Source organism: Paroedura picta, chromosome 2 (genome assembly GCF_049243985.1).
Source record: "Paroedura picta isolate Pp20150507F chromosome 2, Ppicta_v3.0, whole genome shotgun sequence".
Taxonomy (NCBI): domain Eukaryota; kingdom Metazoa; phylum Chordata; class Lepidosauria; order Squamata; family Gekkonidae; genus Paroedura; species Paroedura picta.
This window is the reverse complement of record NC_135370.1, coordinates 158906440-158921887: the sequence shown is the minus strand read 5'-3', so window position 1 is coordinate 158921887 and position 15448 is coordinate 158906440. Positions and strand designations below refer to the sequence as shown.

Below are 15448 nucleotides of genomic sequence, written 5' to 3'. Positions count from 1 at the left end.
GTGTGGGCCTCTGTGTGGTTCTCCAATTGCCACCCAGAAATGCACTGCAACTCAGCATCTGCACAGCCCCTTAAGGAAGCCCCTGTGCTGGGGAGTCTGGTTCGCAGACTCAAGACTCCTTCCAAAAAGATCCACCCTCTGCACCCAAACTGCCAGCTGTGATGAAGGGAGAATCCCCGAAACAACCTAATGAAACAAATCAAAAATGCGTAAAATAGAAAATTACAAACACAAGGAACCATCAGCCTTTTGAAATATGAGGTGTGTGGGTAACTTCTGTGCGCAAGCCCAAGTAGAGAGGGAAAGAGGACAGGGCCTGAGAGGGAAGGCCATATAAGGCCTTCCCCTAGCCAAGGCCCCACCCAGCCCCACTAATTGCACCTGGGAGAGCTGCATCACCACCTTGCAGCCAAGCAGCCCTCCTCCTCTCTAGTCCCAGTCGCAATGACAAATTTGTCCCCCGCCCTTTCTTTTTGGGCCTGATCCCTTTGCTGCTGCAGTCAGTGGCCGTAGGTGAGTCACAGCCGTGTTGCTCAGAACCAGAAGCGGGGGCAGGGGTGAGACCAGAACACGGTGCATGACTTCAGCAATGATCCAGGATTGTTCAGGGTTTTTTTTCTTAACTTGAATGCCCCTTCAGTTGTTTTCCCAATTAGGTCCTCTTAAATTTTCTCAGCAGATCCTGTGTGGCTTAAGCATCTAGACCAGGGGTAGTCAAACTGTGGCCCTCCAGATGTCCATGGACTACAATTCCCAGGAGCCCCCTGTCAGCGTTCGCTGGCAGGGGCTCCTGGGAATTGTAGTCCATGGACATTTGGAGGGCCGCAGTTTGACTACCCCTGATCTAGACCAGGGGTGTCAGGCATACTGCCTGTGGGCTGGAACCGGCCTGTTCAGGGCTATTATCCAGCCCACAAGCAGCAGTGAAGGGGGGTGGGGAAAGAGCCAGTGTGGTCTTTCTTTCCCTCCTGCCTCTTCTGACCTCAGCTCAGCGAGGATTGGTAGAGCCACAATATGGAGGGGGGGGGATGGACCTGAGCTTCCAAAGAGAGTGAAGGAGCAAAGGGTTACCATGTATTTGAACAGCTGTGGAGCCAGGAGGCAGTGTTGAGGCTGGTGGGGTGATCCCCCTCCTACCTGTTCTCAGCCAGTAAGGGAAAGAGGGTTATAGGAGGACAAAAATAAATGCCCCCCCCCACCTGCAAATTTTGGAAACAGGATCTTTGTCAGGCCTTCTCTTCAGCCCCACTGCTTCTGAGGGAAATTCAGGAGGGATGAAAACTGGGGATATGGGGGAATCTGGGAGAGCCAGGTTCAGACCCATTTGGGGCCGGTCGCTGTTGAGGCTGGTGGTTTAGCCTGGCCCACCTCACAGGGCCGTTATTGGTGGTGGGGATGGAGATTTGTCAAACCACCTGCTGTCCAGTTTCATACCTTGTATGGCTACCCCTGCCTTCTGGAACATCCTTCTAGAAAGTGCTAGGCAAGCATCTGCCTTCTTGGTTAGACGTAAGTTTTGCAAGACTAATCTTAAGAACATTCAGGGGCAATTAGTGAAAATGCTGACTTTTCTTTTGGGGGTTGGCTGTAATGGATTGTATATGCTGCAATCTGAGCTGTTGTTTTGAATCTTTTGTAAGACTATTTGAGTCCTTTTTAGGAGAAAAGTGTAATGAAGGTATTTCAGATCAATACAGTACGAATAAAGAATCTCATTTGGCTTGCAAGTAGTTTCAGTGTTTTGGAGATGAATTTTCTTCAATTTTGTTTGTTTTTCTTTTTTCAGATTGCTTTTTTCAAAAGTCAAATTGGAGTCTCTCTGCAGGGGCCCCGATGAGGCCCTCCTGACTTGTAAGCACATGCTGCAGATCTGGAAGTCCTGTTACAATCTCACTAATCCCAGGTAAGAGAGCAGGGAAACACCATGTCCCCAGGAAAGCTTCCAGAGATGAAAGAATATCTGCATGCAGAGCATGACATTTTTGCCAAAATGTGCTTTTCCCCTCCCCATGCCCAAGGAGCAGTATTTCAGGGGCTACAGCAGGAAGGGGGAAGTGAGAAATCCGTGTACCGCTGGCAGAACCAGTTCAGAGGATCCAGGCCAATGCATTTTGTATCATCTGATTAACATTATATGAAAATTGGTATCTAATCATAGCCTGTTCACATAACTTGTACTTAGGATGTAATGCTGGACCCAAGCTTTACTTCATGAAATGTCAGTTTATCATTCCAGTGTCTTAGGATGTTTTTCTGCAGTGATTATGACAGAATGAATGGGTCTGGCTTTGTTTTCTGTGTAATCTGAAAGGCAAGTAATAAAAACAAAGTTTGCCTTCAGTGCTGATTGTGTCCATTGTCATTGGGGGAAAGATTTATTTATTAAAATATTGAATGCATAAAGCAGATAAGGCATACCAAAAATACACAATTAATAGTGGTAATGAAATAATTAAAACACTAGACCATGTTCTTCTGCCTTATTTAAACATGCCAGAGCACAGACTCTTGCTACCAAGGGTAGAATTTTCTCTGTGCCCAGTCCTGCCTCTCCAGTCCTCTGTCTGCTATTTTTGCTTGGATATCTCATCTTTCTTCCCAAGAGTTCTTCTCTCCATATTGGTTGATAGTGCCCCATCCATCCTGTAGAGCAGGCCTGTCTTCTGTCTCTGTTGCTCCCCATACTGGGTCCATCATCTTGATGAAAGCTCTGAGTCATGCTGTGGCAATCTCTCACTTTGATTACTGCAGTCTTCTCCTTTTTAATCTTACACGTGTCATTCCTCAGGGCCCCCTTACCTCTGCAGCAAAAAAATCACCAAGCTCTTTATAATGGACATGTGACATCCCTGCTTAAATTCCTGTTTTAGTTCCCCGTGCTTTCCTTAGTCCAGCGTACACTTTTTGTCCTTACCTTCAAGCATACTTGGCCTTATCACTGTACTCTTGTATTCCGATACATCACTGTCCATGATATTTTACCTTCCAGCTCTGTCCAAAGGTCTCCTGTTCCCTCAGATGGCTTTGCCCTTTCTTTCTTGCATCTCTTTTTGCCTAGAACTCTCTCTGAAAATGTCACCTTTCTTGTTTTCTTCGAATCTTTGCTCAAAAATCTGCTGTTTCCATGAAGCTTTGGGCACAACTTCTTCATTCTAAGCATGCAGCCCCAGGGAGGGGATTTAAATTTCCCATTGGTACTGCCTCTTTCAGAAGCCTTGAAATGGAAGATGGGAAGTTCTGCTTTGGCCCCCTTTCTTGTGCTTTCTCTTTAGGGGTCCACTTTCCTGCCTGTGGAAGCCCTTGTCAACACAGTGAACAATATTCTGCTTTCTTCTGTCTACTTCTTCACAGACCACTTCTGTCTGCCCGTTTTCATCCCCACCATCCTTCCAAGGAATTCAGAGCAGCATGCAAGGGTCTTTCCCGTCCATTTTGTCTTCACAGTAACCCTATGAGGTGAACCAGAGTGCATGAGATTTGTGGCCAAACAGGTCTCCATGTATGTAGAACAATCACAATGCCAAACTGGTCCTCTGTCAGAGTTAGGACTCATGGGCCCTCTTGCTGTGGTGTCACGGAGGTCAAAACTCTGGCAGGCATTGTATTTCCTGGGCTCTTTGATTGTCAGGATGCTTCAGAAGATAAGTTGCTGGCCGTGCAGCTAGGCTGGAAGCCTGGATAACCCAGGAACAGGAACGGGCGTTAGAGATGGGCTGCAGAGGATCCTGCTAAAGAGAAACACCTTGCTAAGGATCCCACAGTCACCGCCAGAACTCCAGGAGCAGAGAAGATGGAAAGACCAAACTGAAGCTCTGCTCAGATAGTGGAATGCCTGTCTGGCTTTTCAGGACCTCTCCTCTGTCCATGAGGCCGTAGAAGACCAGGATCCACTGTGAGCCTTCACAGGATGTCCAGCAGAGTCCGGTTGAAAGTGCCCATGGCCTTCAGGCCACTGTTATAGCTGTAGTCACTGGTTTGTATTAATTCCCTCAACCCGGATCTGGCTGTTTGTGGAATCAACAGCTCTGATGCTACCTGCTGTCCCTGCCTGCCTGTATTTAGGAGAACTTCTTCATCCCCCTGGCTGCAAGCAGGACATCCTCTGAAGTCAGGTGAAGAATTTAGTATGATTACAGGCTACAATACTCATGTTTCACAACCTGTGCCGCTCCTCCAGAGTAGCCAGCTGGAAGTATCTGTGACTGGAGGGGCCCTCCTGCATCTTCCGGCCAGGTTGATGATTCACCAGCAACTTGGTTTTCTGTTATTCACGTATAAAGGAGGAAATTATTACAGAAGTTCCCGGGAAATGTATGCTGGCTCATGTCATACCGGCTGCTTGGCAAAGTGGGCTGAGGAAGGCTCCCTCCAGCTTCCCGTGGATTCCTGTCACTGCATCCCTTTGAGGGATCTTGCCAAATCTCTTGGTCCATTTTATCAGCAGCTGAACAAAGAAAGGAAATGTTATCACCCTGTGTCTAGAGTGCGTTGCTTGAAGACGGATGTTAGTTGCTTCACTGGGGCTGCGTGCCAAGATGCTATTGAGGTTGAAGACTGAAGCTGTTTTAAAACTTCAGGAAGATGGAAGTTTTTGCTCCCTCCTCCTCCAGCTTGAATGGTTTTATGCTAATCAGATCTTTCCGGGGACACTAGTACTGATGTTGCAACTAGAGTGCTAAAAAACCTTGCCTTTCTTAAGAAAAATAATGTGCCTGTGAAAAAAAAAGTAGCATCAAAACCCCATGCTTGCTATTTATCTGCCAACTATGTATGCAGCGTTAGTACCAGCAATTTCCCCACCATTCAACCTCTCAACATTATTGCCCAGATCGGAGGACGCTTATTTCCCCTTCCGTCTCCTGAAGTGACGCTGTCTGCACCTGTCCCCCCCCCCCAGGATTAAGAACATTCCTGTGGTTTACATGTGTGCAGAGGGGCAAAAGGAAGCTGGGAAATTAGTTGCAAATGAGCACTTGGAACTGTGAAGTCAAACAGAGCATGCTGAAGTGCTTATAAAAATAATTCTGGTTGGGAGGGGTTCTGGACTGCCATTTGAGCTGGTTGGTTGATCGTCTTATCAGCAGACTGAAATGAGTAAAAATGGAAGAAGAAGACAAGTTGGTTCTTATATGGATCCATTGATTAGTAAAACTGTAGACCTACAGTTTTCAGCCTCTTGCCGAACACGGTGGGATAGGTTTGGGTAAAGAAGATGTGATCACTGCTGCCTTTGTTGTTTAATTGGGTAGTTTAATTGGGTTTTATTGTATTTTAATGTTTTATTGTATGAACCGTTGCAAGACCAGTCGGGGAGCGGTGGTATATAACTCCAAAAATTGAAGGAAGGAAGGAAGGAAGGAAGGAAGGAAGGAAGGAAGGAAGGAAGGAAGGAAGGAAGGAAGGAAGGAAGGAAGGAAGGAAGGAAGGAAGGAAGGAAGGAAGGAAGGAAGGAAGGAAGGAAGGAAGGAAGGAAGGAAGGAAGGAAGGAAGGAAGGAAGGAAGGAAGGAAGGAAGGAAGGAAGGAAGGAATACTGATTAGGAAAATGCCCTTGGCTGCCCTATGAAATGTGTGGGGACCAGCGTTCCTTGTGACGATCTGGACTGAGGGATTTACCATGCCATCCTAAATAGGGTTGCACCTTTCTGTAACTTAGTTTAGGGTAATTTCATTGTGGTTCAGGAAAATCTGTACCAAAACCAGGAAGAGGAGCTGTAATTGGAAACAAGATGAGATGGGTTGGGACATTAGCCGTTTATAAGAGAACATGCTAAAAAAAGAAAAGAAAAACCCTTCCCTGTCAGTATTTAACATCTTTTAAGCTTCAGGGGTAGTCAAACTGTGGCCCTCCAGATGTCCATGGACTACAATTCCCATGAGCCCCTGGGAATTGTAGTCCGTGGACATCTGGAGGGCCACAGTTTGACTACCCCTGCTAGCTCTTTTGAAGTATCCTGAATCCCAGTGTGGAAACTGCTTTGATTGCTGTAAATTTTACCATCTTTAGTAGGACTGCTGTTTGTTCTGTCATTTTTCTCTGTCAGGTGATCAGGTGATAAATTGTGGGCAAACATGTTATGCCACTGAGCTCTCTGGTGAGCACCACAAAGCAACCCAAGCATCCCAAGTTACTTCCAAAGCTTTGAATGACCAACTCTTTGCATTGTCTCCTGTAGCGACTCTGGACGGGGCAGCAGCTTGTTAGACAGAGCCATTGCTGACAGGCGACAGCTTAGCACGATCACCTTGCCAGACTTCAGTGACCCTGAAACAGGTGAGGATTAGTGGCTAGAACAATAGAATGTCAATAACAAAATGTGTCATTTGTAGCTTCTGTAATCTAAATCCATCCAACCGCTTCAGGTAGGATTGAGACCATTTCATTTTAAACGTGGACGGAGGAACGGCCGTGTACGTGGTCCGATATTTTTGTCTATATTGAATTCTGAGTGTATTGATGTCTGTGTACCTGTTCCCTGGTTTTTAAAAGTAGGCATAAGGGCTTTGGATCTGTGCACATTAATCGTAGCCTGTGCTAAAGACCCCTCAAGATAACACTAGGGGCCGGTGCAGAACCCAATAGAGGTGCCCATATATTTGCTCGGGTTGTGCGTTTTGGTGCGGTTCGGCTTCCTTGGCGATCACCGAAGCCCGGGGCGGCGAGCGAGGAGAGGAGGGGCGGCACCTGTGTGCGGCCGCCGGCTGGTGTGCCACCACCGCTCCTCCGCAGCGCTGGCCTCCTACGTGCCGCTTCAGGATTCAGTGATCGCCGAGGCAGCCGAACTGCGCCGACGCACACAACCCTAATGCTGACAGCCAGAATCTAGAGAATCTTTGAGCATTGTCATAAGAGTGGGCCCCATTGAGTTCAGCGGGCTGCCTGGGCCCACTTGCCCGTTGGGTTCCCCAGGTGCACACAGAAGTTTGCATGCAAATACGCTTATCAGAGAGCTGAAATGGGCTGCATTACCTTGGATAAAGTTTTTAAAAGTCAGTAGAAGGCCTCCTTAGGAACATTCAGGTGGGTAGCCGTGTTGGTCTGAAGTGGCAAAACAAAACTTGAGTCCAACCCAGATTCCCTTAGGAACATGCAAGCCTTCCCCCAGTCCTCCAAGGGGTTGATTCATAGCAGCTTACCTGAATAATGCCTCAGAACAGGGGTAGTCAACCTGTGGTCCTCCAGATGTTCATGGACTACAATTCCCATGAGCCCCTGTCAACAAACGCTGGCAGGGGCTTATGGGAATTGTAGTCCATGAACATCTGGAGGACCACAGATTGACTACCCCTGCATCAGGACATACTTTTAAGATCTGTTTTTTTTTATCTAAGATCTTCCACCACATTATCTAGCCAGCCTCTTTTTTCTTTTCTTTTTTTAAACAATGGCTAAGTGAAGGGGTACTCCCACTTAAGGACTATCTCATATAGCAGTTTAACTTTAAAAAAAATTAATAGCACAGCAGATAATGAATCTGTCTTTCAAGCCAGGGAAAAAAATGAACTGCATGATTTATCCATATTGGTCCCTAATCTCTCTGTATAATCACTCACTTACGCCCATCTGTTTCCACTGGAATATAAAACCATTTTCTGTTTTCACATACAAACATTGCGTGACCCTAATAGTAGAGAATGCGGCTCTTTCTTATTAAAGACAGCCCTAGTGGGTGGTTTGGGGAGGAAATGCCTAATGGATGTCAGTCTCTACTAGTCTGCTTCTTCTTCTTTTTTTTTAACCAGTTGTATGGTGGTGTGTATTTGAGTTCTTGGCTAGTTGTGGCATTTCACATAGATGTTTAAAAGAGTTTTTGTTAGGCAGACCCCAATGCTAAAGACACATTAGCCCTTAAGGACAACATGGGTCATGGACACAATGCTGGAGTCAAAATTACACTAGTCCACCCTACCCTACATCCTATAACCATGCTGGACTCATCTGGCATCCATGCTTTGGAGATCAAATGTGTGTAAGGGATTGAGGTTAATTGGCACCGATTGGAAGGAAACCTCCAGGTCATAGATGTCAGATGGGCTTGGAGGAAGGGGAGCTGAGGCTAGTGGAAGCCTTTGCCTGTTAGATGCTGGACAGGGGAGCTAACCCCAGGGGCTTAATTTTCCTGATCATGTTTGTTTCCCTCTATGCCATGAAAAGCTTTTGCTGCCCATTTCCATGCATTAAGCCTCTCTTAAAGGGACAGGGTACTTTTCTCCAGGTCCTTTTAAAGTCATACCAACTGTGTCTTCTACATAGGGCCATGGAGAAATCCGCATTAAACCATCACACTTGTTACAATAACTTTATGGCTCATTGTAAAAGGAGTGCAACTCTAAACTGTTTGCAGAGTTGTAGAATTGTTTGGGGCTGAAAAAAAGCACTGCTCCTTTACATTGCTTTGGACTTGATTGAATTAATTCTGCATTTTAATTGCTCCCTGGAGACTGAAGTGCAATGTTTTGTTCCAGTTTTTAAGATAAATTGATTTCCAGTGTGATATGTTATGTATTCAAAATAAGATGCCTATTATATTGTGCTGGTTTCGTAAAAGTACCAGTGTAAACTGCCGTGAGCCGCGAGGGAGGGCAGTATATAAATATAATTAAATAAATAAATTGCAAGGTACCCGAGATAGCTATGGAAATTTATGCATTATAATACTAAGTTACAGAAGTCTAGTATCCAATATCTGCCCTCTATTACAGACTTCAAATATTATTTTTAAGGAAAATACTGAATTGTTATTGTGTGGGCATGTTCTAATCAAGGTGCTTTCATTGAAGACAAATGAAAACAAATGGGTGTGTAATGAAGAAGAAGAAGAGTTGGTTCTTATATGCCGCTTTTCCCTACCTGAAGGAGGCTCAAAGCGGCTTACAGTCGCCTTCCCATTCCTCTCCCCACAACAGACACCCTGTGAGGTGGGTGAGGCTGAGGGAGCCCTGATATCACTGCCCGGTCAGAACAGTTTTATCAGTGCCGTGGCGAGCCCAAGGTCACCCAGCTGGCTGCATGTGGGGGAGTGCAGAATCGAACCTGGCATGCCAGATTAGAAGTCCGCATTCCTAACCACTACACCAAACTGGCTCTCTCAGGTCAGTGACCAAAAGCCAGAAAACTTTCTTCCTTTGAGGTCCAAAGCAAAAATCAGTGAGGCCCATCACTGCTCTTGCAATCCCTACTAGGGGTGGCCAAACTGCAGCTCTTCAGATGTCCAGGAACTACAACTCCCATGAGCCCTTGCCAGAAGGGGCTCATGGGAGCTGTAGTCCCTGGACATCTGGAGAGCCACCATTTCCTGCTTGAGTCAGAGACAGAGCATCCTGACAGGTGTATTTCTTAGGGTTTCTTTTAGCTCCTCTTTTCCACTCCATTTACCTGCCTCCGCCTAAACACTTTTCACTCATAATTGGTCCCTTCTGTCCTTCCTTCCTTTCACCACCTCCCATCCTAGTGGATGTATTCTTCTTATACCTAGGTAATGTGTGCTGGTTCGTGCCGTGAACACATTTCACAATTCGGTACAGGTGTTGACGCTTCCCAAATGTGGCTCGATAAATTTAAATCCAGTCCTTTCCCTCCATGGACATCTGGAGAGCCACAGTTCGGCCACCCCTGCTCTAGGGACACGTTCACTTCCCTGTCTGCTCCTCCTGCATAACACCCTTCCAAAGTTCCTCTGGCTTTTGCAGTCTCTGCTGCCTGCCAGCTGTGACTTATTTCCCACCAACATCTCAAGCAGAAGGGCTCATATGTTGGCTAAGAAGGGGCAGGAAGTGAGTCATTACAAGGTAATAGTCTTGTCGAATTTAACAAACATGGAACAATCCCTTGTGTCCTGGGAGGAAAAGTCAAATTAAAGAGCATATTTTTATATTGTCCAGCAGTGCGGATAGGAACACAGTGAGAAGTCTGCTCTGAGTTATCAACCCAGGTCCTTGGCAAGCATCAGCACCTCTTTCCTCTTTGGGACAGGTCAGGGTAGATGGCCTGCTGGGTGCCGTCATTCCAAAATTGCTCTGAGAAGCAACCCCTTGCCAAGGGCTTACTGTCTCATTTGTCGCCCAGGTGGGCATTTAACAGCTTCTGAGGAAAGTCTGAAGAGAGGGCCTTAGAGGTAACCATTATTAATTCTTTTGCCATCAAGAAGTTTGCTTTTCAGATGTTTGTGTAAGCAGTTTCCGCTTTCTGAAATAAATTGGTATGACTGGAACTAGTTTTGTACCCCCAGAATTCTCAGTACACATTTTATACTAGGGTTGTGCGCTTCGGCTCAGTTTGGCCGCCTCGGTGATCACCAAAGCGGTGCATAACAGGCCAGTGGTGCAAAGAAGAGGGGTGGAAGTGGCGCATCAGCCGGCAGCTGCATGGAGGTGCAGAGCTCTGCACCTGCATGCGGCCGCCAGCTGGCATGCCACGTGCCACGGAGCTGGCCCCTCAGGCTTCGGTGATCACCCAGACAGCTGAACAGAGCCAAAGTGGACACCCCTATTTTATACTGTGTGTTTTAAAAACCCTTTATATAAGAAAGCTGATGCTCAAAGTGGTTCTCAGAAGAAAACTGGGGGAGGGGGGTTGTGATTAAAATGTTGCATCCGTATTTACATCTTTCCCCCGCATTCTCGGCATCCATTAATCCATTCGAATCCTGTTCCTGGCATTTTCTTTATAATTTTTCTCTTTCACTCTTTTTAGCTTCTGATTCCTCCACATCTTCACCTCTCTCAAGAACAGAATCTCCTCTCCACCTGTTTATGTCTCCTCAGTCTCCTCACCCTCATCCCAAAACTGATACCTTTGTCTGGCCCCATGCAGCCAATCCATGCTGTGACCACGTTCCTGGGCCCTGCGAACCTCCACTCTGTAAACTGATTTCCTCTTTCTGATAGGCGTGTTAGTTTGCTCTCTGTTTGTGCTTCTGATAATCTCTGGAACTGCTAAGCACTCAACTGCTCTTGAACCTGAGGGTGTTTGGTAGGAGCATCACCTACCTGTTTAGATATACCTGATTGATTTTTCATGGATCGGTAAGAACATTTGGAAGTTCCAGTGCTGTAGGCTTCGGGACACTGTCTCCACATACTGCAAAACTGATCGTTTTAAGTGGCCACATTGTGAATTGAGCCTCTCGGCTCCAGCCAAACAGAAAGACCCATGAATTGCTACCTAAGAGGAACACTAGGGGGCGCCATTGCCTCCTTAAGAACGTAGAGGAAGCACAGCATGAGAACCCCTGCAATGTCATGTCTGGAGCAGTGGCAATAGTATTAGGACTAGGGGTGTGCATTTGGGTTTACCCAAATAGAAAACGTACTCATAAAAACACCATACCAGTGTTTTTCAGATCTATTTCAGCTTCCCAAATGTATACAGGATTTGTGGGGAGAACCCCCCCCCCCCCCCAGTTCTGGGATTATTGGCAGAACTGGGCTGCCCAGCACAACCTAGCTGAGCTTGAGGGAGAAATCTCCCTGCAGGATTGGCTGTTTGGTGGGCTGTCCTGCAGACCTCAGCCAGGTCTGCGAGGAAAGTTCTCCCGGCTTGGTGAGCTCTTTGAGGCAGTCTGGTTTAAGGGAAGTGCCCCAAAGAGCCCAACTGGGCCGCTTGGTGACTCTGCCATTGCTTCCCCCCTCCCTGTTTTTGGGGTCGAGTTTATTGGACCTCGAAAAAAGTTGAGGTGTATGAAAAATTCTAGATCCGACTACATTACTGGTATTAGGACCCAGGATTTTCAGGAATCCTGATTTATTTTAGATCCAAAATGAAAAATACCAAGAAAATAAATTGCACGTCCCTGCTTAGCACAGCAGTGGCTATAGTGCATTGCACTGGGATGGATCCTCTGTGTCACTACCATGCAACACAGTGAACAGCTAGTTTATATAAGAATAACACACAACCAAGCAAGCTGCAGTGTGGTGCCACTGTCAGGAACCTTGCCCTTAATCCTGGCTGCCATATCTAAGGGGCACTAATTCATGATACGGCAAGCATGCTATCTGAGAGCTGCCCCTGGATTAAAGAAACCACGGGGCCAACCAATCCAGCAAACGATTGTCACTGTGGCAGCAAAAGATAGAAGATCTGTATCAGCATTGCCAGGTTAGATGGGAGACTGATCTCCCCCCACCATCATTGTGGGCATGTAGGAGACCTGGGAATCCTGGAAGCTTGCAGTTTGGGCCAGGCACATGCAGGCCAAGGAGGGTCCTTAACAGCCCAGCTGTTAAAAGTCCTGAAATGAGAAGAAGGAGTAGAACCCATCGGGGTGCCATTGGATCCCTTTATCTCTGGGTATGAGGCCTTAACCTGGAGTGAGCTTGGTCATCCATGATACCTCTTCTTCACACGCATGTCTGCCTATCTGAAATAGCCCCCAGTAAACTGGCTGTTAGTAAAGTATGCAAGTCGGATTTCTGTCTTCTTGACCCCAACTTGTCAGTGATATACCAGAGAGGGAAAGAGTATTATCAGTTAACTAGAAACATAGTCCATTGCACTTTTAAATGCAATGGGCGCTAGGAGCGGGCTGGAAGGGGCTGTGGGAGGGGGCCCCTCTCCCCACCCCACCCCCCTCCCACCCCAACCTCCTTGCTTCGCAGTTCCTTCCCTGGCCACGAAGCCCTATTCTGCCCCCCTCCTGGCCAAGCCTCCCTGCTTTGCACCTCCTGATTGGCCCCCCCGATTGTCAGTCCTGGGCTGGGCGGGCAGTCCGGGACTCAGGGGTGCCAATTGGGTGCCACGCTGCACGCAGTTCCCGATTGGCCCTTGGCCCAGGACTGACAATCGGGAGGCGCTTTGCACTTCCCAATTGCCCCCCCCCCGGTTGTCAGTCATGGGCCAAGAGCCAATGGGCTCCTTTCCTCATCCCGGACTGGGCCCACCCCAACCCCTCCCAGAGCGATGTAAAGATGTTTCTTTTACGACTTTGCTCGAGGTTACAAGGGCTAATCTTTGGTACTGATTGTTAGCTAGGAACTTGAGTTATATCTGGTATCTTTATAATATTAGGCTTGTTACCTTAGAGCCCTTGTTGAGCAGAATTTGGTAAACAAATGCCATTTTAGACTGGTTTCAAGGAAGAAACATGTTATTCTTCTGTGTTTTTGGTTATTATACATTGGCTTCCCTTGTACAGTCGGGTGGTGCTGTGTGAATGTAAAAAAAAAAAAACATACCAAAAAACATTTGGCACAGAATTAGATGCACGAGTGCTAGGGAAATAACAGATGAGTGCAAATTAATCAGGTCACAACGAAATTAGATTCCATTTCAAATTCTCTCCGAAAGTATAGCTGTGGTATTAACACTCACTCTGTTCCCACTTGCTTGTTCTGGGCTTTTTGTCATTCTGATTCTTCATCATGACCTGTTAAGAACAGTGCACCTGTTTTGTTTTTTTGTTTTTTTGTTGTTGTTTTTTTTTATAACCCTGCTGCTACACTGAGATGGTGCAATTCTGCAGGATCCCACACATGTAGTAAATGGCATATGTGGGAGAAAACTACATGAAGCTTTTCTCTGCCATGTGCTCATTGACTGCATGGAGGGAGGTTCATTCTACTTTAATATATCTCCCTTGCAATCTGAAGTAGTATACTGCAGGATTCTGTTCTCATATTCTGTTCAAAATTTCTCTTAAGTAGTTGCATTTAGCCTGTAGCATGTCACTCCAGGGTCAGTAGTGGCCCTAGAAGGAATGCTCACAAAGCTCCTTCTTAAGCAGAGCAATTAATTAAATATTGGATGGTGCTTTCAACCAGTGGAAATTTCTTTTGCCCCCACAAAGGCTTAGGAAATTAAGGATTGGCTTCAGGTTTTGAAAAAACGTTAGCACAAGTTCATTAGTCGAGGAAGTGTCATAGACAAATTTCCTTTTTAAAACTGAACCTCTGCTCAAGCATATGGCCATAATGTAGCGTGGCCTGTGCAGTATTAAATTGTTTGCCCTTGGCCATGACTCACTTGGAAGTCCACCAGCATGAATAATGACAAGTTGCTAGAATACAAACAGCACAAGAGGCTGTGGGTTTTCCACCTCCAGTGAAAGCCCACAGTTGCAATAAGAAAGAGGGATTTGTGGTACATTTTTTGGCAGAAACGTGCACTTCAGACATCCATTTATTCTAAGAACAGACTTTCCTGTTTGTGAACTGAATAAAATGTGATTCTCCTTTTCCACTCTTTTTGTCTTTGTTTTTTTGAGGTCATATAGATAGAGAACAGTACACCTCCTCTACAGCTTTCATCCTCGGAATATGTATAGGAGGGCTGTTCCCATTGGCTGCAGAGGAAAGGACGCACAGTAATGGGTTTAAACTTCAAGTACAATGATATAGGCTAGATATCAGGAAAAAATTTTCACAGTCAGAGTAGTTCAGCAGTGGAATAGGCTGCCTAAGGAGGTGGTGAGCTCCCCCTCACTGGCAGTCTTCAAGCAAAGGTTGGATACACACTTTTCTTGGATGCTTTAGGATGCTTTGGGCTGATCCTGTGTTGAGCAGGGGATTGGACTAGATGGCCTGTATGGCCCCTTCCAACTCTATGATTCTATGATTCTCTATGATTGTATACTGTTATTTTACTGTGTTCCAATTCAACATAACTCAAAGATGGATGGAGACACCCTCTCAACCCACCAAATTCTCATTGAAAGTTTCAATATCTTTTGAAAATCAAGAAAAAAAATGGCTTACAGTTTGAAGGTTATCAGAAGTGTATTTGCTTTTTTTTGTGTAATTCTGTTTTGATAGCTCTTTTATCCTTTGGTGATTTTAATTTGTGGTTTGATCTGTCGTTTAAAGGCAATCCTCCAGACGCTTACTTTCATGGTTTTTTCTCCCTTTTTTCAGTTTGTAAGTAGCATTTACTATACAGGTCTATTCCTTAACTTTCTAAAGACGTCCGAAATAACCCTGTTCCCCACTCCCATCCCCTCTACCACAGAATGTCAGTGTTGTCCATTCGTCATGGAGGTTTGACAGTGTGTGCAAAGCGAGGCTGCGGCTCTTTCAGATCACCCCTTCGAGGCTGTAATCCTGTTGAGATCTGGATGCCCTCCGCTGGTGCTAGGGGTAGTCAAACTGCAGCCCTCCAGATGTCCATGAACCACAATTCCCATGAGCTCCTGGGAATTGTAGTCCATGGACATCTGGAGGGCCACAGTTTGACGACCCCTGGATTTTAAAGAGGCAGTATTTAACTTTTGCAGGGCTGTAAATAAGAGTGGATGATTGCATTGATAAGTTTTTTCCCCCCCATGTATTGCTTCTCCCCTTTAGACTCTAGTTAAGTTGCTTTGCTCACATGACGGGGAGGGTCAAGGTAAGATTAGAGAATAAAAAATACATTCAAAGAAAATTTCTAAAAAGTCTAATTTTACAGTACAGTGTATTTGATTTCATACCTCCATTAACATTTTTTTTAAATCTAGTGTTTTGTTTTTCTTTTTA

The 15448-nt window shown here is 46.0% G+C and overlaps 1 protein-coding gene across 5 annotated transcripts in view; it reads left to right on the top strand.

The window, feature by feature from the left end:
* Window positions 1–15448, top strand: part of TTC7B (tetratricopeptide repeat domain 7B) — a 149513-nt gene that overhangs the window by 92947 nt on the left and 41118 nt on the right. For 4 of the 5 annotated variants that reach the window (XM_077323479.1, XM_077323480.1, XM_077323481.1 and 1 more), the window contains 2 exons: window positions 1787–1903; window positions 6175–6272. In XM_077323479.1, the coding sequence (XP_077179594.1) occupies window positions 1787–1903; window positions 6175–6272 (215 nt within the window). Of the gene's footprint in view, window positions 1–1786; window positions 1904–6174; window positions 6273–10691; window positions 10860–14800; window positions 14852–15448 lie in introns of all 5 variants that reach the window. The other variant, XM_077323483.1, reaches the window with a different exon arrangement.